Source organism: Mustela erminea, chromosome 16, assembly GCF_009829155.1.
Source record: "Mustela erminea isolate mMusErm1 chromosome 16, mMusErm1.Pri, whole genome shotgun sequence".
Taxonomy (NCBI): Eukaryota; Metazoa; Chordata; class Mammalia; order Carnivora; family Mustelidae; genus Mustela; species Mustela erminea.
This window is the reverse complement of record NC_045629.1, coordinates 7,660,924-7,685,829: the sequence shown is the minus strand read 5'-3', so window position 1 is coordinate 7,685,829 and position 24,906 is coordinate 7,660,924. Positions and strand designations below refer to the sequence as shown.

General features: G+C 41.0%; 1 protein-coding gene across 3 annotated transcripts in view; it reads right to left on the bottom strand.

Moving 5' to 3' along the window:
- MRPL15 (mitochondrial ribosomal protein L15) overlaps positions 1-24,887 on the bottom strand; it is a 29,150-nt gene extending 4,263 nt beyond the window's left edge. Inside the window, exons 1-3 of one of the 3 annotated variants that reach the window (XM_032316121.1) lie at positions 24,860-24,887; positions 2,131-2,655; positions 965-1,119 (exon numbers count right to left, since the gene is read on the bottom strand). In XM_032316121.1, the coding sequence (XP_032172012.1) occupies positions 965-1,119; positions 2,131-2,475 (500 nt within the window). In that variant the 5' untranslated portion in view covers positions 2,476-2,655; positions 24,860-24,887. Of the gene's footprint in view, positions 1-964; positions 1,120-2,130; positions 2,656-13,823; positions 13,847-23,056; positions 23,160-24,859 lie in introns of those variants that run through there. The other 2 variants (XM_032316120.1, XM_032316123.1) reach the window with 2 other exon arrangements.
- Positions 24,888-24,906: the final 19 nt, after the last annotated feature.

Genomic DNA, 24,906 nt, shown 5'->3' with positions numbered 1-24,906 from the left:
CTATAATTTCTTCAAATCAACTCAAAGCTTTGTCCTGTATTTTCCTCCATCAATTTAGATGACTTAACAAAATAAAACCCTCCTGGACACCTGGGTAGCTCAGTGGGTTAGGGTCTTTGCCTTCGGCTTAGGTCATGATCCCGGGGTCCGGGATTGAGACCCATGTCAGGCTCTCTGTGGGGAGCCTGCTTCCCCCTCCAGCCTGCCTCTCTGCCTACTTGTGATCTCTTTCTCTGTCAAATAAATAAAATCTTTTTTTTTAATTTTATTTATTTATTTGACAGAGAGAAATCACAAGTAGACAGAGAGGCAGGCTGAGAGAGAGAGGGAAGCAGGCTCCCTGCTGAACAGAGAGCCCGATGCGGGACTCGATCCCAGGACCCTGAGATCATGACCTGAGCTGAAGGCAGCGGCTTAACCCACTGAGCCACCCAGGCGTCCCAAATAAATAAAATCTTAAAATAAAATAAAATAAAATAAAACGTTCCTGAGTACAACAGAAATATAATATTGCTTGATTTTTGCTAGTGCAAAACTAGTATTTCATTTCACTAAAATAACTTGCCACTCTAAGCATTTACTTCACTCATTTAAACAAATTTGTCAAAAATGTAACCCTTTATTCAAATGATGCATTAATGGAGCTCAAAGTAACAAGAGTAGTTTTCCTTTACTGAGTGACTAAAATTTTCCAAATTTTTATATATATTGTTGCTCAGCCTCTAACCAACCACAGAAGCAGGCATTCCTATCTCCATTTGCAGGTCTGAGTACAAAGTCTGTGCTTTTTTTCCTACTAATCCAGCTGAAATTTCATTACCAAAAATGTTTCAGAGAAACAGCAACAAAAGTTTGTTTCAAAGTGAATTCAAATTTCTACCAAGCTATTTTTTTGTTTTGTTTTGTTTTGGTGATTGTCAGTGAAAATTAGGGATTTTTACTTTAAAAAACAAAGCAATCTCACCTATGACCTTCATTAAACCCATATTTTGGGATTCGAAGGTAAAATGGAGTCTGGCCTCCTTCAAAACCCAGTCTGGGCCGCGTTCCTCTCTGACGCTCTCCTTTATGGCCTCGACCACATTTTCTACCTCTTCTCTGACCTCTTCGTCGTCTTTCCTAGGAGGACAGAAGAGAGTTTTGTATGATCTGCAGCTGCATTTTTAAATTGTATTTTATCTTTTCACCAGATTATTTTTTTGTGATGCCATTCATTTATTCAATCAATCAGTACTGGCTAACACTACTATGTGTCAAGCACTGTTCTCGTTTCTCTAACCCCCAAACACTCTTAAGTTAGCATCTTTGCCTCTAAAGATGTAGTGAATTCTTGTAACCAAAGTCCAAGCTGTGTTTCAAAGGCAAAGTCCCAAGGATGAGATGGATGTAAGAATTCTGTGATAGACTGCAACTGAAAAAAATCCTAGAATCAAACAACCCCAACAAACAAGGTTTATTCCGTATTCCAAAACATTTATTTTGGAATTGTAAATACATTAGCGTTATGCATGTATATTACTGAAACATTAATTTGTACAGAAAATATTTTTCTAAAATTAACTTTCTCTCACTTCCTGAAAACAAGGAACTGATTTCTTAAAAACGACAGTATATCCCCGTGCCTGGCTCGTCAGTGGGCCAGGCAAGCGACCCCTGATCTCAAGGTTGTAAATTAAAGCCCCACATCGGATACAGAGATTACTTAAAAATAAAAGCTTTCAAAAATTAGATAAATAAAAGGCAGTATGTCAACAGCTTTTCTATCTATATCCAGTGATTTGCAGAGGCATTTACCCTAGTCAGTTAAAATCTTTCCCACGAAAATAAAGATACTAAGAACATACTTCATTTTAAATTCAATTTTCACTGAGACTATCATTTTGTAGTTTCTGTGACTTCACTCCTCCGCCCTAATTAACGTAATTATGGTTTAAAATATAAAACTTACTAAGAATTGGGGCCATATGGGAAGACTCTCCTCTGTGCAGTTAAGGAGAACAAGGGCTCGGCAACCCTAGTTCATCCCAACACCCTTTTGGAAAAAAGAGCCCCCGAAAACGACGGGGAGGGAATGGCCGCTTCCATCGTCCCAGCCCCCAGCGAATCCCCGCACCGCCACCAGCTAGTTACCGGTTTCCTGGAGCCCGGATTCGGCTTTAGGTTGGCTAAGCTCACACGGGGCAGAGCCCGGAGCAGGTCCAGCGCCCGAGCCCCTGAGCCCTGCACCCTCCCAGCCATTAGCAGCAGGGCCAAACCCCTCCAAGGTCGCGGGGGTGGTCTCAAAGCCCACGTGGTCTCCCGGAGCTCCTTTACGGCCGCAGCACCGCCCCTGTCGTACCGCAGGAATTGCTGAACATTCTGTCGCACGCCGCGCCAGGGTCCCGGAGTAATTGGATAGCGTCGGAGATTACGCAACATTGTTGTCTCGGTGTTCCTCGGCGTTTCTAGTTTCAAGTTCACTGGTGGTGTGAGCATAGTTAATACATCGTGCGTTGGCCTCGTCTCTGAACGTACGTTTTCTCCCGCTTCGTAAATGCACGCATTGAAAACGCTGTGCGGTAGGGAATCTTTGAGTCCGTGTTTGGCCTGGAATATTTTGTCCTGGGGTCTTGTAGTCCTTATGAGGCAGTGTGTTTTCTGAGCTCCACGTAGAGCCTGGAATAAAATAACGTGAGCGCTAAACCATTAGTTTTGAACTTCGTTTTAATTACGCGCTATGAGATACGAAAATAATACCCAAGATCCAGTTTTTTTAAATGCCTGGCAGGGGCGCCTGGGTGGCTCTGTAGGTTGAGCATCGGACTGGTGGTTTTGGCTCAGGTCACCGTCTCCTGGTCCTGGGATGAGCACCGCCCCCCGCCCCACCCTGGGCTCCTGCTCAGCCGGGTGTCTGCATTTTTTTCCTTCCCTCCTGCCTCTCCTCCCGCTGGAGCTCGCTCGCTCTCTCTGGAGTAAGTAAATCTTTAAAAAAGAAAATAGAATGCCAACCTGTGAATAAGACTTAAACTGTGCATTCTTTTCCCTGTTTACCTACAGATACTGCCTTGGCGGAAACACTGAGAATAACTAACTTCACTTACTATTTAAAATGTTATGAGCCATATGGGCGCTGTGTGTCAAAAGCGTTGAGTCAGCCTGATTAGATTTCTCTGAACAACCAGTCCTAGAGGTAGATGTTTGTATTTTTTACACTCGGGGAAGGTAAGGTTCGGCAAAGTCAAGTAGTTGGACCAAGATCTGACAACAAACCGCAGAGCCAGGATTCACTTGCACTGCCTCCTTACAAAGTAGTCGTTTTTTTTTTTAATATAAAATTGCAGCCCAAAACACATACCATTATTTTCACTCAAAAAATAATCAGCTTCCCTATTTTTGTTTTAAGGGAGTATAATACAGAAGACCATGTTCCTTTTTTATTCTTTTTACATTTCACTGTCTTAATGTGGAGTTGTTCTTCTGTTAGTGATACGAATAGTGAAGGTGAGAAATAAACGTTTGGAGGAGAAGTACTATGTTTGACTAAACCTTTTTGAAGTTATTTGAAATGAAGTGTAAAAAAAAAAAAGTGCATTTATTTCTTTAAGCAATATTTATGAGCAAGTCACTAACTTGTTCCTAAGAAATGTACATAGATGAAGTCAAATAGGATCTTGCTCCCAAATCTAGGAGAGGAAACTTAACAAAATTGAGTTTTTTTTTTTTTTTTTAAAGATTTTGTTTCTGAGTAATCTCTACACCCAACATGGGGCTTGAATCCACAACCCTGAGATCAAGAGTTGCTGACTCCACCAACCAAGCCAGCCAGGTGCCCCAAAATTGAGTATTTTTTAAAAGGTAAAAGAGTGCCTGGATGGCTCAGTTGGTGAAAACTCTTCCTTCCATTCAGGTCATGACCCTAGGGTCCTGGGATTGAGACCCAGGTCCAGCACCCGGCTCAGCAGGCAGTCTACTCCCTCTCCCTCTGCCCCTTCCCCACTTCCCCACTCATTCTCTCTCTTTCTTTCTCACCCCCCCCAAAAAATCTTTCTTATAAAAATGAAAATAAAAGTTAAATGAAAAATACAAATATGACTGTGAAATAATACACAGTACAGACTATATGGAAATACAAAAGAAAATACAGGAAAATAGAAGCTAGTTCCTGACTTGAAGTGCCTCAATTCAATAAATTTTATCTTTTTTTTTGTTAGAAATTTCGTACACTTCTGGGAAGGAAACCGCAAAATATGTTGCACAATATGCCCTAATCTGTAGAAAGAGTCAATTATTTTCTTCACCTAGAAAGTCATTGCTTGCATTAAGTAGAGTGTTAATAACATTTTTTAATCAGACAAAAACTTTTATTGAATAAATGAGATACAGGAAACAAAACTATGTGCTGCATTTCTTGGAAGTAGATGTTCTTCAATGTGTAGGTTACATAATGTTATTACTAGACATCAGTTAATAGTGGAAATAATTGTTAATTCTAAGCTACCTATTTATCCCATATCCAAAATGTTTATGAAGCATATAAAACTATCAATTTGATGAGTATCATCTGTGTTGTACAAACATAAATTAAGGTCGTGTGGTAAGTCAGTCAGTCATCCTAACCTTCACCTATATAAGTATACACCATCATTATTGCATGAGAATATTTGTTAAGCACCTGCAAGACTATATTTTTAGGGGTCATTTTCAGGAATCAGTTCATTAAGCACCTCCAGAACTTGCGATATTACACTATACCCTATTTAAATCTTCAAGTAGACCTCATAATAAGAAAACATCTCAATAACTTTTATCCTGATTTCAGCCTGAGTTAATAATGACTACTGAATCATTATATAAAAAGAATGAAATGAATCCTGTAAAGATGGTATGATTCAAAATCCCTTAGGAAGGCCTCTTTCCCACACTTCTGAATAATCTTCCTCCACTTATCCAAGGGTCTTTAACAGTCTAATACAGATTAATTCCTTTGAACTCATTTAAACTGAAAATTCTCAAAGTGAATAGAAGAGTTGGGGGGTGAAAATAGAGGGATAAATCCATCATACAAGGTACTTTACATGAACCATATGTAATAGACTACTAAGTGAAGAGTCTGATCCACTGAATTTACCTCTGTTTCTGAGATGAAAAAGTAACAAAACAAAAACATGCACATAAAACTCTCTTCCTAAGAGGAATCACACGTTAAAGAGTATTTGGCAGGGATGGGAACAGGAGGAAAAAAATTTTAGTTATTAGATCATTACTGACTTTTAGTATGAGCCAAGAACAAGTCATTTTTTTAAATTATTTTATTTATTTATTTGACAGAGAGAAATCACAAGTAGTCGGAGAGGCAGGCAGAGAGAGAGAGAGGGAAGCAGGCTCCCTGCTGAGCAGAGAGCCCGATGCGGGACTCGATCCCAGGACCCTGAGATCATGACCTGAGCCGAAGGCAGCGGCTTAACCCACTGAGCCACCCAAGCGCCCCAGAACAAGTCATTTTTAGAATGAGCCCAAGAATAGGCTTATTTTGTGTTTATCAAAGTTGAGAGTCAGAAAAAAAATGGAGATGAGATTTTCCTTATTGAAGAGGGGAGGAAGTCAGGGCGGGGAGTGAGTGTATCCCTCTGATATTGGGAGGAAACAGTACCCAAATGGCTGAGAAGTGGACATGGAAAGGGGATGGAAATAAATGTCACTTTGATAAAACCTACCAACTTTTATTAAAGGTTGGTCCTGACATAGGTCTTCATTCACACTTAAATAGTTCTTGCTTTAATTTTATTAAAGTATAGTAAAGCATACATTTGTTTGGAGAAAAATAGTATAGGAAGAGTTTCTAATGAGAAACCAGAATTCTCCATAGGCAATCACTTTTAACTTTCCGTTTTTATTTCATCTGGTGATTGCTTCAACATTTATTTTGTTAAAATATTTTTTATTTTTATTTATTTATTTTTTAAGATTTTATTTATTTATTTGACAGAGAGAGAGAGAGCACAAGCAGGCAGAGAGGTAGGCAGAGAAGGGGCTGGAAGCAGGCTCCCCACTGAGCAGAGAGTCTGATGTGGGGCTTGATCCCAGGACCCTGAGACCATGACCTGAGCCAAAGGCAAAGGCTTAACCCACTGAGCCACCCAGGCACCCTGCCTCCATATTTATAATTTAAACTACATCACTAATTGTTTGATCAATTTTTGACATTGTATATTCACCTGTCTTAAGATAGATGAAGACTTAGATCATTTAAACTACTTTCTAGTATTTTAGTTCTACCACGGTAAATGTATAATTCTTTTTTAAGATTTTATTTATTAGAGAGAGAGCACGAGTGGGAGGGGCAGAGAGAGAGACTCTCAAGCAGACTCTGTGCTCAGTGCAGAGCCCGATTTGGGGCTCCATCCCAGGACCCTGAAATCATGACCTGAGTGGAAACCAAGAGTCAGACACTTAACCGACTGTGCCGCCCAGATCCCCAGTAAGTCTGTAATTTAAATAACGTGTGTACTTTAGGGGCTTCTGGGTGGCTCAGTGGGTTAAAGCCGCTGCCTTCGGCTCAGGTCATGATCCCAGGGTCCTGGGATCGAGTCCCGCATCGGGCTCTCTGCTCAGCAGGGAGCCTGCTTCCTCCTCTCTCTCTCTCTGCCTGCCTCTCTGCCTACTTGTGATCTCTGTCTGTCAAATAAATAAATAAAATCTTAAAAATAAATAAATAAATAAATAACGTGTGTGCTTTAAATATCTATTGCTCAAATTTTCAACTATCAAAAGTATACAGCAGCTCCTTACTCCATGTAAGATGAAGATGCTGACACATCTCAGCTCTCACACTTTTTTGCTCCCTCTACTTACAACTTCTTCTAGCTACATATTTTCTTTAACATTGTCATGGATATAAACAAGAAGCTACAACAATTACGGTACTTGCTCTCTCTATAGAGCAATTTTCAGTATTTTTCTCTTTCGGGTCCACAAAGAACTGGCTTTCAGACTGATAGGCTTTCTTTAGATTCAAGATCACAGACCCCAAAATGGTCATCCTATCCCAGTGTTCTAGAAAACTTACTTTTTCAGTCTCCACAATGACTATTTTGTACCTTCTTTCTCAGCCAACGAATTTCACTTCTAGTTTAGAAAAAGAAGTCATGGGATAAGTCATTTTCCACATCCCATCACCAAATGTTTAATCCTTCCTTTCATTGCATATATCCTCTGTATATTAATTATACCTCAATAAAGCTAAAAAAAAATTGAAACTCTGTTCTCTTAAATGAGTGCTGTGGTGCCTGGGTGGCACAGTTGTTTTAAGTGCCCAGCTGTTGGTTTTGGCTCAGGTCATGATCTCAGGGTCCCAGGATCCAGCCCTGAATGAGGTAGAGTCTGCATGAGATTCTCTATTCCTCCCCCTCTTCCCCCTGCCAAATAAAGAATTTTTTTAAAAGCATGCTTAGAAGTTTTCAAGGCAGTTGACCATTTTGTCCTCAAAATACTTTCTTTGTTCGGTTTCTGGAGAGCCCACATTTTTGGTTTTCTTCTTCCATCCTGATTGATCTTTTCCCCTTTTACTAGGTCCTCCTAATCTGCCCTCTAAATGTTGAAATTTATCTTTTCTATGCAGATATTCTCTCAAGGTGATCTTAAATGATTTATTAATTCTCAGGTTTATATCTTCATCTCAAATCTAAGTTCAACTTGTATGTATCCAGCAGCTTAATTGATATCTTGACTAAGAGGTCAACAGAGGATTCTAGATTTCCAACTCTTTCCCACAGTCTCCCCCAAACTTCTTTGCCTTTATATTCCCCACCTCAAAAATGGCACCTCCACTTCCCTAGGTATTAAAGCCAAAAACCTGAGAGTCATTCTTTATGCCTATTTCTGTATTTTCCACATGAACAAGCCTAATCTCTTTGACCCACAAATACCATGCTGATTCAACCCACCACCATCTTGCCTAGAATAATGCTACAGCCTACTGATGATCTCTTTTTACTTCTACTGCCACCCCCTTCCAGTCCATTCTCCAAAAGTAGTCAGAATGTCATTACTTTTCAGGGGCTTTACATTGCACCTGAATAAAATACAAACATCTTACCATGGCTTATGAGAATCAGACTGATCTGATTCCTTCTTGTCACTCTATCCCCAAAATGCTGGGGATACTTCAGTGAATGAAAGAGGTAACTTATGGAGTTGCCGGGGGGGTTGGGAGGGGAATACAATAAATAAGTACAAATAAATAAAACTATTTCTGAGAATAAGGAGTACCATGGAGATAATTAAAAAGGGGATTGTATTACGGTTTAACTGGTATTTCTGGTGTCTTTTAGACTGAGTGGTCAAAGGTTGCCTCTCTGAAGGGACATTTGAACTGAATGACACAAAAGGATTTTTAACATCTTCTAAGCAAAAGTTTATTTCTTAGTTATATTATAATCTTACTGAACATCAGCTGGGAACTCTGTTCCTTATCTATGTAATTCTAGGACTAAGGATGAGATAGCAGACACATCCTAAAACTTGAAGGTTGCTGTGACAAATGGAAAGAGGATTCTGGAGGGTCTTACACAGAATGGAAAATTCTGGTCTGGAAGTGACACTTTTCTTTTCCACCTACCATGTATTGACTGGAACTACTCACATGACCTCACCACCCCCCAACAACAACAACAAAAAACCTGGGAAGTGCAATCCTACCATGTCTTAGAACATAGAAAATCATAAACATTTGTTATTAATTCATTTATTTAGAGCATGTGGGAGGAGCGGAAGGAGAGGAAGAGAAAAAGTCTCCAGCAGACTCCGAGCTGAATGGGGAGCCCAACTCAAGACTCAATCCTGGACCCTGAGATCACAACCTGAACCGTAATCAAGAGTCAGATGCCCAACCAGATGAGCTACCCAGGCGCCCCCAGAAATATTTGAAAAAACGTTAACAACTACCATAGTCCTTCATGTTCACAATGGAAAATAAAAAAGAAGGCAAGGCACAGATACATGCTTGGTAGTAGCAAGAGTTCTCCCACAACTATATAATGTTATGGTATTGCTAGGTCCGGTCCCTCTGGTAGTTGTAGAATAGAAACAGAAGACAGTTTGGTGAGCCTTTCCAAATCTTTCTGGTATCCAATCCTAAGACTGAGGAAATGGTTTCTTACTATTTTATAGAGCTGGAAGAATGAATCCATAGAATGTTACCTAACTCTCCCTACTAAGGATTTCAGTTTGCTCAGATTCAGTCAAGCTGCCTTAAATTATCTAAAAGTTATGAACAGTCTGGAAATATATATACTCTCCATAACAACATTTCAGAGCAAAAATCAAATAAATGAACACAAGACTGGATCATTGATTTTTTTATGACTAATTTCAAGGCTATTTCTTGCATATTACACATACATTTGGAGAGAGAACAAAAGTTTCATTCAAGGTTATAGATGCCACTAAGACATACATGTTGTTTCTTTTAACTTTTTCATGGTTCCTTCATCTTAAAGGAGAAAAAAAAAACACCTTAATTAACCCTTTGTCCTGTTTGAACTCTTTCAATTATGAAATATTTCAAGACTGATGTTAAGTATAACAGCAAGCTGAATACCTAGGTACCTACCACCCACCTTATGAAATAAAATAGTGTATATATATATATATATATATATATAGAGAGAGAGAGAGAGAGAGAGAGAAAGTTGTCTTTTTTAAATAGTCACATTCCTCTTTCTGCCAGCTTCCCCAGAAATAGTCACTACTCTGAGTTTAGAATTTATCCTTCCTATACATTTCTTTGTACTTTCACTATACCTCTATATATTCATTATCAATATATAATACTTTGAGATTTTGGCTTCTGGAAATGATGGGGTAAAAACAACTGAATAATAATTTTTAAAAAGAACAAGATTTTTCTTGTCAGCACACACAACTAACCAACCAGAAAAAATATACAGCGTAATGGTTTTCAAATATTAGAGAACAGGCACTTCTCTGAGGAAAATGAAACAAAAGATTTGAACTATATTATTGCTCCAACTTATAGCCTTCTTTCCAGGCTACTTGCAGGGAGAAGTACCCAAACAGAGCCCTTAGGTCTCCCAGAGGTGAAGAGACAGAGTTCATACAGGGCAAGTTTACTAGCATTCATAGAATCAAGTATGAGGGATGAGAAAGCTGCACAGGGAGAGCTCCAAATGAGCACTGGTCACACATGTGTTTGAAGAGACTACTTAAGACCAACCCCCCACCCCCCAAAAAAGACCAGGAGAAAGATTCAAGCAGAGCAAATCTCCTACCACAAAGACTTTCTCAAAATGATACTAAGTGTTGGGACCGAATTAGTCCTATACTGTAATGGACCCACCTAGCAAAGCAAAAAAGCAAGCCTCAAAGAGACCAACTGAACAAGTAAATTAACCGCATTTTAAAACAAAGCCTAAAAATATTTCAGGTAAAAAAATGCAGAAACTCCAACAACTAACAAAATAACAAAAATTAAAATTCATAATATTTGGCATTTTGTAAAAAAATAATAAATTTAAAAAAGAAAATATTACCAGATATGCAGAGAAGCAAGAAAGACATGAAATTTCAAAACCAATCAAGGGGCACCTGGGTGGATCAGTGGGTTGGGCCTCTGCCTTCGGCTCAGGTCATGGTCTGGGTCCTGGGATAGGCCCCACATGGGGCTCTCTGCTCGGTGGGGAGCCTGCTTTCCCCTCTCTCTCTGCCTTTCTCTCTGCTTACTTGTGATCTCTGTCTGTCAAATAAATAAATAAATAATCTTAAAAAAAAACCCCAGTCTATATAAATAGATCCAAAGATGATAGAAATAATTGGCAAAAATGTTTAAACCTTTAGAATAAATATAGTTCATATGTCCAAGGAGGAAGGTTGAGCATTTTAAGGAGATACAAAAGATGCTGGAAAAATCTATTTCCCAACAATGTAAATATACTTAACCCTACTGAACTGTATACTTATAATGGTTAAGATGGTAAATTTTATGTTATTTGTTTCATCACAGTTAAAAACTTTGCTAATCTAAAAGACAACCAAAAAAAAACCACAAATAAATGTCTAGAGGTAAAAAATAAAACGTCTGAGAAGAAGATGGTATGGCTAACATTACCAAAAAGTTATATACTATAGAAAAAGATTTACTAACTTAAAGCCTTAATAGAAATCATCTAAAATGAAACAGAGGAAAGACAGGAAAAAAATATATCAGTGAGCTGTAGAGCAACAACAAGTATCCTAACATTAGATATAATTGCATTCCCAGAAAGGAGAAGAGACCATGGGAAAAGAAATTTTGAAGAACTAATGGATGAAATTTTTCCAAATTTAATTAAAACGATTAACTCATATGTCCAAGAAGCACATTAAGCTCTGAGCAGAATAAACTAGAAAACACTACCCAAGTACCTGATAATTATATTGCTTAAAATCAGTGATAAGGAGGGCGCCTGGGTGGCTCAGTGGGTTGAGCCGCTGCCTTCGGCTCGGGTCATGATCTCAGAGTCCTGGGATCGAGTCCCGCATCGGGCTCAGCGGAGAGCCTGCTTCCCTCTCTCTCTCTCTGCCTGCCTCTTCATCTACTTGTGATCTCTCTCTGTCAAATAAATAAATAAAATCTTAAAAAAAAAAAAAAATCAGTGATAAGGAAAAACTTAAGAGCAGCCAGAAATACAAGACATGTACAGAAAAATGAAGGTAAGAATGACAACAAATTTCTCTTTGGAATGACTGAGAACCAGAAGACAATGAGACAACACTATTAAAATGCTCAAAGAAAAACCATAGCCGGGGGCGCCTGGGTGGCTCAGTGGGTTAAGCCGCTGCCTTCGGCTCAGGTCATGATCTCAGGGTCCTGGGATCAAGCCCGCATCGGGCTCTCTGCTCAGCAGGGAGCCTGCTTCCCTTCCTCTCTCTCTGCCTGCCTCTCTGCCTACTTGTGATTTCTGTCAAATAAATAAATAAAATCTTTAAAAAAAAAAAAAAAAGAAAGAAAAACCATAGCCGGGGCGCCTGGGTGGCTCAGTGGGTTAAGCCGCTGCCTTTGGCTCAGGTCATGGTCTCAGGGTCCTGGGATCAAGCCCGCATCGGGTTCTCTGCTCAGCGGGGAGCCTGCTCCCTCCTCTCTCTCTCTCTGCCTGCCTCTCTGCCTACTTGTGATGTCTCTCTGTCAAATAAAAAAAAAAAAAAAGAAAAACCATAGCCACCTAAAAATCTATATGCAGTAAATACACATTTCAGGAATCAAAGTGAAATAAAGACTATTTTAGACATATCAAAGCTTTAATTCATTTGATTAAATGTTTGTACATGATGTGAGATAGCTGTCCAACTTCATTCTTTTGTGTGTGGATATCCAGCAGACGACTAAATTTTGACAAAGATACCAAGGAAATTCAAAGAGGAAATTATAATCTTTTCAGTGACTGATGATGGACAATCAGCCAAATGCAAAAAGAAGTCTCAATCATCATTTTATACCACATGACAATATTAGTTCAAGATTGATCATAATAAATATCCTAAATATAAGAGCTAAAGTGATAAATCTTACAGAAGAAAACATAGGAGAAAATTTTAGTGATTTGGAGTTAAGAAAAAATTTCTTAAAGTCTAAACTAAAATCAAATACATAAACTATAAAAGAAAAATTGATAAATTTGACTTTGTGAAAATTTAAAACTCCTACTCTTTAAAAGACATTTAAGGAATGCCTGGATGGCTCAGTTGTTAAGCATCAGACTTTGGCTCAGGTCATGATCCTAGGGTCCTGGGATTGGGCCCCGTGTGGGGCTCCCTGCTCTTGAGAGGCCTGCTTCTTCCTCTCCCACTCCTCCTGCTTGTGTTCCCTCTCTCACTATCTCTCCCTCTGTCAAATAAATAAAGAACATTTTAAAAATAAAGAAATAAAATAAAAGACACTTAAGAATGAGAAGTTCAGTCACAGATTGGGAGAAAGAATTTTTTAAAAAGATTTTATTCATTCGACAGACAGAGATCACAAGTAGGCAGAGAGGCTGGCAGAGAGAGAGGAGGAAGCAGGCTCCCTGCTGAGCAGAGAGCCCAATGTGGGGCTAGATCATGACCTGAGCTTAAGGCAGAGGTTTTAACCCACTGAGCCACCCAGGCGCCCCGGGGAGAAAGTATTTTTAAAACATGTATCTGACTGGGGCGCCTGGGTGGCTCAGTGGTTTAAGCCGCTGCCTTCGGCTCAGGTCATGATCTCAGGGTCCTGGGATCGGGTCCCACATCGGGCTCTCTGCTCGGCAGAGAGCCTGCTTCCCTCTCTCTCTCTCTCTGCCTGCCTCTCCATCTACTTGTGATTTCTCTCTGTCAAATAAATAAATAAAATCTTTAAAAAAAAAAAAAAAAACATGTATCTGACAAAGTGTTTGAATCTAGAATAAATACATAATTCTTAAAACACAATAATGTTGAGACAACCCAGTTAAAACATGGACAAAGGGGCGCCTGGGTGGCTCAGTGGTTTGGGCTGCTGCCTTCGGCTCGGGTCATGATCTCAGGGTCCTGGGATCCAGCCCCGCATCGGGCTCCCTGCTCTGCAGGAAGCCTGCTTCTCTCTCTCTCTCTCTGCCTGCCTCTCTGCCTACTTGTGATCTCTGTCTGTCAAATAAATAAATAAAATCTTAAAAAAAAAATAATCAGAGGATTCCCAGGGATGTGCCACAGAGGGAAGAAACAGAAATAGATTATAAACTGGCCCAAGAGAACTTTTCTTTATTATTTTTTTTAAAAGATTCTATTTATTTATTTGAGAGAGAGCGAGCATGAGAAGGGAGGAGGCGTAGAGGGAGAGGGAGAAGCAGACTTACCCAAGAGCAGGGATGCAGAGCCCAGGTCCCTGGATCATGAAATGAACTGAAGGCCAACACTTCATGGACTGAGCCATGCAGGCACCCTCATCCCAAGAGAACTTCTGTGTGCAATGGCTACGTTCATTATTTTGTTTGTAGTGATAGTTACAGGAGTATATAATAAAACAAAACTCATCAAATTGTACACTTTATATATGTGCAGTTCATTGTACGTCACTTTAGATTTCAAAACTGCTGAAAGAAACAATACATTGTAACTTAGTGTGTTTTTTAAGCCTATTGTAGAGTTTTATTTTTTGTTTGTAGTTTTTTAAAAATTCAATGTTGTTTTTGAAATCTGTTCATGTCACCATATTACCTATCATTCATATATTTTCACCTTTGTATAACATTTCATCATATGAATATAATAGTAAATTCATCTATTTTCCTGTCAATGAATGTTTAGGTAATTATTGGTTTTTCATTCTATGAAGCGATGCTTTTAATATTCCTATATGTCTCTCTGTGCATATATATGTAAGGGTTTCTAACAGAGTAGGGCTGTTGGTCATAGCTACTGTTAACCTTAAAAAAACAGAAACTGCTAGTTATTTCACCAGCAAAAGATGGGTTTATTCAAGAATAAAAGAGAATTATAATCTGGGACAAATAAGCTATGGCAAAACCATAGGCAAGTCCAGGGAACAAAGAAGAGGTGCCCTTCTTTAAGGAGAAAAGAGGTAGGTTGGGAAGGTTGTTATAAACTGAAAGTTCATCGAATAAATTGGGAATTTGACTTCCAGGGTCTTCTGCGTTTTTTGCACTGTTGGGTGGGCAGGGGAAGGTAAAGAAAGTGGTTCTTCCTTAGGCTGGTCTAGTAGAGGAGTATCCACCTGCAAGAGAAAGTTCCCATAAGGTCCAATCTGTGTCTTCTGTTGGGTCTGCAACTGACTAGAGTGTTAGGGCAGAGCTCCACCTGCCAAACCCACCCATTCTACTTTAGTGAAGTTTCATGTTACTAATTTTCACAATACACACATCTGCAGCTTCACTAGAACTTTCCAAATTGCTCTGCAGTTTCATCCAAGTTTATACTTTCATTAGTAGTGTACACAGTTGAACCATGTTCTGTTCTTTCCCATATTACTGGTCTAAAGTAGTAAGTTGTTTTAATTTGCATTTCTTTCGTGATTAGAAAAGTTGGGTACTTCCTTTTGTTAGTCATTTGGATTTCCTCTTCTGGATATTGCCTAGAATTTGCTGGGAGATGTAAGAGGAGAAATGGAGGAGCCATCTGAATTTTCTCTCAAATGTAGTCAGTTATTCTGATATCATTTGCTGAAAAACTGTCATTTTTCTACTGATTTGAAATGTCACCCTTAATGTATGTGTGTCTTTTTTTTTGAGATTTAATTCTGTTCTGTTCTGTTCAAATAAATCCAAGCAGGGTAAGTGGGTGGCTTAGTTAGTTAAGTGGGTAAGCACCTGTCTTTGGCTAGGATCATGATCTCAGGGTCCTTGGTTTGAGCCCCACACTGGGCTTCCTCCTCAGCAGGGAGCTTGATTTCCCCACTCCTGCTCACCCTGCTTGTGCTCTTTCTGTCAAATAAATAAAAAAAAATCTTGAAAGAAAGAAAGAAAAGAAAGATATCTGAACAAATAAGGAAAATCAGAAAATGATCCAATCTACTCATACTTTCTGACATTGGTAATTTACTACTGTAACTTTTAGATGATGTTGATGGAGAGGGAAAATACTTATCCTCTACTCTCTTAGGTTCAGTAACTGATGACTTCTAAGTTGAATTGACAAAAGACAAATTAACAGGAGAAAGAGGCTTGTTTCATATGTATATGTGGGGGTGGCTCACAGAAATGATGAGAAAACTAAAAAGAGTTGGGGCACATGGCTGGCTCAGTCAATGGTGCATGCAGCTCTTGATCTTGGGGTCATTGAGCTTAACCCCCACATTGGTCTTAGAGATCACTTAAGGAAAAAAAAAACTCTAAAGAGGTGGTCAGATATGTAGGCTTTGTACCATTTTAAGAAAGGTAAATAAATTTGTGGAGAAATAACAAGACAAAGGAAAAGGGTTTTGAGCTTCTAAGTGTAGTAAATTAGGGAAAGGTAAATCAGTGGACAAACTAATGGAAGGCAAATGTTATTTTGCAAAGTTTGTTTGTGAAAGTCCACTTTGGTTCCAACTTTGTCTTCTGTGTGGGTATAATACTCCTGCAGAAGAGATTTATGGCTGTCCTCATTTCTTTCTTTTTCTTTTGCAAAATTTTTCTTATTTAGAGCAAGAGAGCATACACATGCCAGTGTGAGCTGAGGGAAGGGCTGAGGGAGAGAGTGAATCTCAACAGGCAGACTCTGAGCATGGAGCCCAACACAGAGCTTAATATCACTACCCTGAGATCCTGACCTGAGCTGAAACCAATAGTCAAACAATCAACTGAGCCACCCAGATACCTCGGTTGTCCGTAGAAGTTTCTGTTATTCGTCAGATAAAGGAAAGTCCTAGAGGGCTTCTTTCTTCGTCTATTGACTCTCAGTGCCCTTAACATAAAATAATTCATATAATAAAATGCCATGTTTTCGGGTGGTATATTCTGATCCCCTTCAATGTCATGCATTTGGTAGGGTTGGTAGCTCAAATTACTGTATTTCTCTTTTAATATACCTGGATTTTCCTGCATGTCTATTCTCCCATGTGTATGAATTTTAGAATAATTTTATAAAATTGGAAAATTGGACTGGGTTATTAAAAAATAATTATTACTGTATAAGTTATTGGGATTTTAATTGGGAGTACATTGTATTGATAGTAATTCTGAACAAATTAATAACCTTATACTATTGTATCTTCCTGTTGGGTCCCCCAATGTTGGAACCCCAATGATGGGTCCGTGAATAAAGGAGCAAGACTGATACAAAGCAAAAAGTCAAGCAAAGCTTTATTTTGCGCCAAGCATCAAGAATCAACCCGACCATCAAACAGACCGGTCCAGGCCACCCCTTACAGAGAGGGCGACCCTTCTCTGTTTCATAGACTAGCTTTTATAGAGCAAAGGCCATGTGGTTGGGCTTGGCCATGCACAGGGGCCAACGAAATTGTAACGCACAGAGAAAGCTGCACAGTCATGCTAGGTGACCAATTGAATTACAATTTACCCTAGTAGACATCGGAACCAGCCTATCACCTTGGTTAGAATTGGCGCCCAAAAGGTGTCCAAAGGGCAGGGCCCATACCCCTTGGTAGCTAGGAGACAGTATGTGCCCCCACTGATTGAATACCTCCACTGGTCTGACCCACCCTTGTATTTGGACTTTGTGACCTGGAACTGGTTTCCGGGACTTGTTTTTAAGTAAGTTCCCCAGCAGGGGGGTAGGGTGGGGGGGCGGTCAGGGTCAATGTTAGTTTTACCACAAAATGGAAGTTTGACGGAGGTGGGGATGCTCTGGCTGAATATGCCCTTAGATTCCCCACTTTTCTTTGGATATTACTCAAATCTTTGACTTTTCAGCCAGTTCTATGTCCCTTTTTAACGGCTGTTGGACTATTCTAATGACCCCAGTGTGATTTACCCAGGAACAACATTTCTCTCTTAGGGCTGCGCAGAGCCCCCTCTTTTTAGAAATAGTATGTCAAGCCTTTCTCTATATTTCCCACCTATATTTTAACAATAGGAGCAACAATGAACTCATTGTTTCCGAGTCTTAGCTTTAGTCCATGATCGGTGGGGTCCATCAGCAGCGGCATCCATCTCTGGGGATCATCCTCATCCTTGGCTCCTTTGGTGTGACCTGCAAAAATCCAGGTCCCGATGCCTCCTACTTTCACAGCCATGGGGGTGGTCGGGATGACAGCAAATGGTCCTTTCAGAGAGGCTCCAAGTTTCCCACTTGGTGGCAGCACATCCAAACCAAGTCCCCGGGTTGGTAAGGATGTGGCTTCACCTCCGTCTCTGTCCCAATGTGGGCAGTCCAGATCCCTGCGTGGCCTCTTTTTAAGACAAACTGCAAAGCCTGCAGTGACTGGAGTACAGACCAATCAGTCATTTGTGCTAGGACAACAACCCCTTGTAGCCGAGGGCAGAACAGAGGGGTGTCTCTTGAACATTATTTCAAATGGGGTCACCTTGTTTAAGCAGGGTGTACATCGCACCCTGAGGAGGGTAAAAGGAAGGAGATCCACCCACCCACCACCAGTCTCCAGAATTAGTTCTGCCAAGGTCTCTTTGAGAGTCTGGTTCATTCTCTCTCCTTGCTCAGAGCTCTGGGGCCGGTAGGCACAATGTAGTTTCCAATTAGTGCCCACGGCCTTGGCCAATGCCTGTGAGACTGAACTCACAAATGCAGGGCCGTTGTCTGACCCAGTCGCAAGAGGTAACCCATACCTCTAGTAGCCTTTTGGCTACCACTCCTGCCATCTCATGTTTGGCAGAAAAAAAACCTCTACCCAGCCTACCGTCCGTATAGATGTTGGCGGTCTTACCCTTGGCCATCTATAGTGCCTTGGTGAACACAATCAGCTCCGCTTTTTCCGCCGAGGTTCCATGTGGCAGGGCTGTCGTCCAGAGTTCCTGCTCAGGAGAAACCACCACAGCCCCCGCGTAAGCTACTCCCTGACCATGTAGCTACTCCCGTCTGTGGACAGAGTCATTTCCGCATCTGGGAGGGGAGCGTCTCTGAGATCCGGCCTTCTTCCTGTGACCTGGGTTAGGACCTCTCCGCAGTCATGTGGGTGGTCAGTCAGCATCTCTGGCAGCAATGTGGGTGGATTTAGCACCGCTGGGGGCCGGAAAGTCACTTTTGGTTCGTTGAGGAGGAGGGCCTGATATCCCGTCACTCAGGCGTTTGTTATCCACCGGTCTGGTGGGGTCCGGAGAAGGCCCTCGATAGTGTGGGTGGTGATCAAGATGAGATTTTGACCCAAAGTCCATTTGCCTGCATCCTTGACCAGGATGGCCATGGCAGCAATTATGCGGAGGCAAGGGGGGAACCCAGCCGCTACTGGATCTAGTTTTTCGCTAAGATAGGCTACTGGCCTTTGCCAAGGCCCCAGAGTCTGGGTCAAAACTCCCTTAGCTACCCCAGCCTTTTCATCCAAATACAAGTGGAAGGGCTTGGTAACATCTGGGATGGCCAGTGCTGGGGCACTCAGTAAGGCTGTTTTTAAGAGTCCTCCCTTAGTCAGTTCGTAGAGAGGTCGATCAATCTCCGCAAACCGTGGTATCCACAGCCTGCAGTAGCCCACCATCCCAAGAAACTCCCCCACTTGTCCGGACATGGTGGGGCGGGGATATCGGGTGATCACCTGTATCCTGGACTCAGACAGCGAACACACTCCCTCATGGAGATCAAAGCTTATAAAAGTGGCAAGGCTCTGACAAAGCTGTGCTTTTTTGCTGACACCTGATACCCTTTTCCAGCAGAGTCTGTAAGAGAGCTCTCGCCACCATCACCGTCGCCCCGCCAGCATGACCCATAGTCCTCAGCGGCTATTTCCACTATTCCCACTAACTCAGTCAGATTAGTCCTTTCAAATCCTTCAATTTTCTGAAGTTTCCTCCTTTTATCTGGGGCTGACTGACTGGCAAAGGCAAGATCATCTAAACAAGCTATCATGCAACTTCTCTGAGGTTTACCTCAAGGTATCTAGCTTAGGTAAAGAACATTTAAAGACCATCAAATCTAGAATTTAACATCTGCAAGGGTGTGTTATTAAAACTAATTTTTCTCTCTAAAATAACCCTCATTTCCAGAGATAGCCAAATCAGGACTAATTCATTTGAAAAACAAGTCCAGTTTTAAGAAACTTGGCTTAATTATTTACATAAGCTCAGCAAGAACAATAAGTAACCATATAGATCTTTTAGAATCTGCTCTGCTGGAACTTCTTATATGAAATCTCTAGGTTGGCCATTTAGTAGCCTCTCCAGGCCAGAAGCCAAGCCATGAACTTGCCATCAGACATGGCTGCAATACCTGTTGATTTGGGCAAATTCTTCTTCCTGAGGTCCTGACCTTGCCAGGGAGTGACATTCTTTACTCACCTGGTAAGGCTGCTGGGAACTCTGTAAGCAAGGTATCAGGCCAACTGTTCCAAAGGGCTTTGTGGCTCCAGGTTTTGTAAAGTCAACCTTAGTTCCTCTAAGCTATCTGGTCATAGCTGAGTCCTTTCAAATATGACATTCGAGTCAAAGCCTTGGTAAAATAACCAGTGTTTCCAATGGTGTCCTGTTACAAGGAGAACAGATTCTTATTGAACTTATGCAAATGATCGATTGCCATGGAAGAATGAATACTTACTAAGACCTTTTGGTTTCAGAGGGTTCAGATAGAGAGAAAAGTTGAATGTCTTGATTCGTTTACAAATGAGTACTTTTACATCTCTGTAAGTTACAGACTTAACTTAAGAAAAAGTTTCCCTAGTCTGGAAGAGCAAACATTACAGAACCAGTCATGTTTAAAACATTAAGAGACACAACATTACAACTTCCTTCAGTTCATCTAGTCCCACATTACTAATTCTGGTTTAGGCCAAATGCAGCTTTTACTTCTGGAAATTCTTACCCATTTCAGTTCCAGGATTTTAACATATCAAAGACCTGTATTTGTCCTGAAAGTCTCCCATATGAATTTCCTTTAAAGGGCGGAATCCATCTTACAAGAGAATTAAAACAATTACTAATGAAAAAAACTCAGGATAGATATGGTTAAATATCAAGTGATGAACCTTATCAAAACATTAAAATTTCGGAAAATGTAAAGAACCTCTAGAGTAGTTACAGTATTTACCCAAATGTAACCCAAGGTTTATCATTGGTTTAGCAGTCCTCCCTGAGAAACTTAGCATCTCAAGGAAAAGCCTCAAGAGTCAAAGAGATCTCATTTACAACTCTGGTCAGGCAAAGAGAAAACCATTTACATTTTTTTAGAAACACCTCAATTATTAACCAATTGTGAGCTGTTAACAGAATTCAGTTAAGCACAAAAGAGGTTTACCAACAGATTTCAAAAACACAAACCTAGTTCCAGCAACCAGCCCTCAATCATTTTATCCCATTTGGTTTAAAGTTTCAGGTTAGCAAAGACTTTGAAAGCTACTTTAACAATTACCAATTAAAATTCTGAGACAGACAATTAACCATCAGTTTAGTCATCTCTTTGCTAACAGGTTTCAACAGATTTCAACAGGTTTTAACAAATAACACGAGCTTATTTGACCTTAAGTAAAAACTCTGAAGTTTCACATTTACTACTGTTAACTCAAAAGACATGCTCATCCTAATTAACCCGAAAACTTAACTTACTTCAAATACTGATTTACGTTCCACCTGGGCCCACACCGCTTCGAATGTTTACCTGAGACCCGGGTGGGAAGATCCGGGGGGGGGGTGTTAGGTCCGGGGGCACTCTACTTGTTTCCCAACAGTGAAGAACAGAACAAAGTGCCACCAGAAGGCAGAGAATGGGTTCCCAGTTCTAAAGCTAGCTCATCAATCATCTCCAAGAGAGGAGCAGACGCCATGCTTTCCCACCAGCAAGGGGGAGGGGCTAGGCAGTCCACATCAGGCCAGAGAAGGCAAAGAATGTCTCCGAAACAAAGTTTGTTTAGGCAGCTGCTTGGGAATGTTCCTTAAAGTCTCTGTCTCGAGTTAGACTAACCCCAGTTGGCTCCAGTTATAGCCCTTAATACACGAAATGAGGGAGGGAGAAGCCCACATCTATTAGGAGGAAAGGAGAGACGAAAGTCAGAGTCCCCTTACTCTGCTTGCCCCATTCCTTCAAACACAACAGCACAGCACAGCAGACTACAAAAAGACAAGACAAAGACAACCGCAAACCCAGCGGCCCTCACCCAGAGCCTGCCGCGGGTGGGGGTTTTCTCTGTCCCCTACAGACGCTTGCCAGTGGGGATTTTCTCGGTCCCCTAGGAATGAACAACACAACAGGCAACAAAAAGACACGACAAAATCAACTGCAGACCCAGCGGCCTTCACCCAGAGCCTGCCACTGGCGGGAGTTTTCCCAGCCCCCTACAGACGCTCGCTGGGATGAGCCACAGAACAGAACCAGAGGCCCTCCCCCAGAGCCTGCTGCTGGAGGGGGTTTTCCCGGCCCCCTGACCACCTACGGCAACTCCGACCCCTAGAGACGGTCTACCAGAAGAGGGATGGGGTGTCCCCGCATCCACTCCAGCCCTGGAGAGCATGGCTGCATCCAGGTTCTCCCTGGTGGGCCATACCTGGAACTCCACAACCAGACAGACAGAACCAGACCCAGAAATTCTGATGCTGGCTCAGTTCTCGTCGTTTAATCCCGGACGAGCCCCCAATGTTGGGTCCCCCAATAATGGGTCCCCCAATGATGGGTCTGTGATTAAAGGAGCAAGACTGATACAAAGCAAAAAGTCAAGCAAAGCTTTATTTTGCGCCAAGCATCAAGAATCAACCCGACCATCAAACAGACCGGTCCAGGCCACCCCTTACAGAGAGGGCGACACTTCTCTGTTTCATAGACTAGCTTTTATAGAGCAAAGGCCATGTGGTTGGGCCTGGCCACGCACAGGTGGCCAATGAAATTGTAATGCACAGAGAAAGCTGCACAGTCATGCTAGGTGACCAACTGAATTAAAATTTACCCTAGTAGACATCGGAATCAGCCTATCACCTTGGTTAGAATTGGCGCCCAAAAGGTGTCCAAAGGGCGGGGCCCATACTCCTTGGTAGCTAGGTCCTATTCACTTACTTGACATTTCTGTGTGCTGATGGCTTCATGGTTTTCCTGACATAGGTCTGGTATATTCTTGCCCAATTTTCCTGAATAAATATATATATATATATTTTAAGATTTTATTTATTTATTTGACATAGACAGAGATCAGAAGTAGGCAGAGAGGCAGGCAGAGAGAGATTAGGAGGCAGGCTCCCCTTCAAGCAGAGAGCCCGATGCGGGGCTCGATCCCCGGACCCCGAGATCATGACCTGAGCCAAAGGCAGAGGCTCAACCCCCTGAATCACCCAGACGCGCCCCTTAATTATTTATTTAAAACTTCTATCATGAATATTTTTTTCTTCCATTAGTTATTCTAACCAGCTAGTATTTGTAGCTAGAAAAACTACTCATTTTTGTATATTGATTTAGTAATTAGTGATTGTTGCGAGCAAAACCCCTACGTCCCGCCAAGAGGTCCCAACGTGTAAAGAAGAGATAGAGAGATGGATCTGATGTAACTCACTTGATCTTCATTGGGACGAGGTCCGCACCACTATCGTGGCCCGGTCACGGTCCGCTGACGTTGTCACGGAGAAGGAGATGTCGCCTCACAATCTAGACAGAGAGGTCACCGCAGAAGTTGAGACTGAGAACCAGCGAGGGGTTGGCAACGAAACTGTCGGGCCGTCGGTAGCACCGGCGATGATGTTCTCCCGACAGGGAACTAGCTTCACCTCAGTCCAACCCTATGCCTCTTTATATACTGTGCTAAGTCTCCTTCATAAACATATTACATCACTTATTTTTCTTATGCTTACACACCAAAAACATACACACGTCGCAAACACGTTTTGGTTTACGATATTTCGCACAAGTTAAAATATTTACAACTTGGTACTTCGCGCTAATCTTATCACTACACGCATATGGTCTAGGCTTATTTGCTATGTGGTATTTGCTATGTGGTTAGTTTGTTATCACTACACGCATATGGTCTAGGCTTATTTGCTATGTGGTTAGTTTGTATTTTGTTCCTTTTGCCTGTTTTTCATTTAGTAGGGGTTTGCACTTACTACATATTATTTATTTATTTATTTATTTATTCATTTATTTATTACACTTTATTTATTAAAGGTTCGTACTCACTACAGTGATATTGCATAATTTTCTTATAAATTTTAAATAGCTTTCTTAAATTTTCCCTTTGTGTGGGAAACAAAGGCAAAGAAAAAAATAAATTTTCTTATTGCCTACAGCCCCTTGACAAGTCCTGGGAAACCGGTAGAGCTACTTTCCTCTGGGAGCTCAGCTCCCTCTATGTTAAAATTTTTTGCTAAGGCCAAAAACAATCTTTCCTTAACATTATCCAAACCCCCAGTATCCTGTAAGTCTACTTTAACATATAAAAATTCCTTTGGAAACTTCCTTTATCTCTACACCCCTAGATACATGTTAGCAATCATTTCCTAAACATATGACCTACTGATATACATCTGAAGGGTCTCATGACTAGGGTTTTACTAGACAGTAATAAATGACCTTTTCCTAACCATAGTTAGAGCCTACCCCCTACTCCCCCCCCCCACCCCACAATCCTCTCCCGAGGCTTTCACAAAACCACCTTTTTGCACCATATCCATCTCAAGATTTTTTCTTGGCCATCTCCTACAGACCGCAATCATTTCCTACATCATAATCATCTGAAAATAATGATAATTTTGTCTTTTTTCAATTATATTTATTTCATTCCCTTACCTGAGGAAGAGAGAGCACAAAGTTACTTAGAACACAAGTTCTAAGAACTCGTGCTTAGACACAAAGAACACAAAGTTGCTTAGACAATGTAGTACTTGGGAGAACCTTGCAGGATTGGGAAAGAGGGACAGGTGACTGAAATACATCACATTGAGCTGTCCTACTCCCCACTATTGTAAGTTAATTGTTAGAACCCGGCGTGGCCCTTGGAACTCTACATACCACATCATAGAAAAATTCGCATACTAGGGAACAAGTTATGTTCACAGTAACAGCCACAGATAGCTTTTCTCTGTTTATATCGCAACCAAATACTTAAAAGCCTGACATAAACACATGTACTCCAAGGTGAAATAAGTCACATTACCATTTTCAATAAATCTGCATCAATTTACCATTTTTGAATTCTCAGCACTCAAAACCACGATAAGTCATAAAAAATAGTACGAATAAGATTCCCGAAACCTTCAGCATGTGGTTATCCTGTGAATTAGAGTGAGTTTTTAAAGCCTTTTTTTTTTGTTCACCAACTTCCTTCCCTGTCTTATACTACCCCCTAATGATTGTATACCTCCTTTAAGTTTCTCCACTGAATCCTTCTGAAGGTCAGGGCATTTT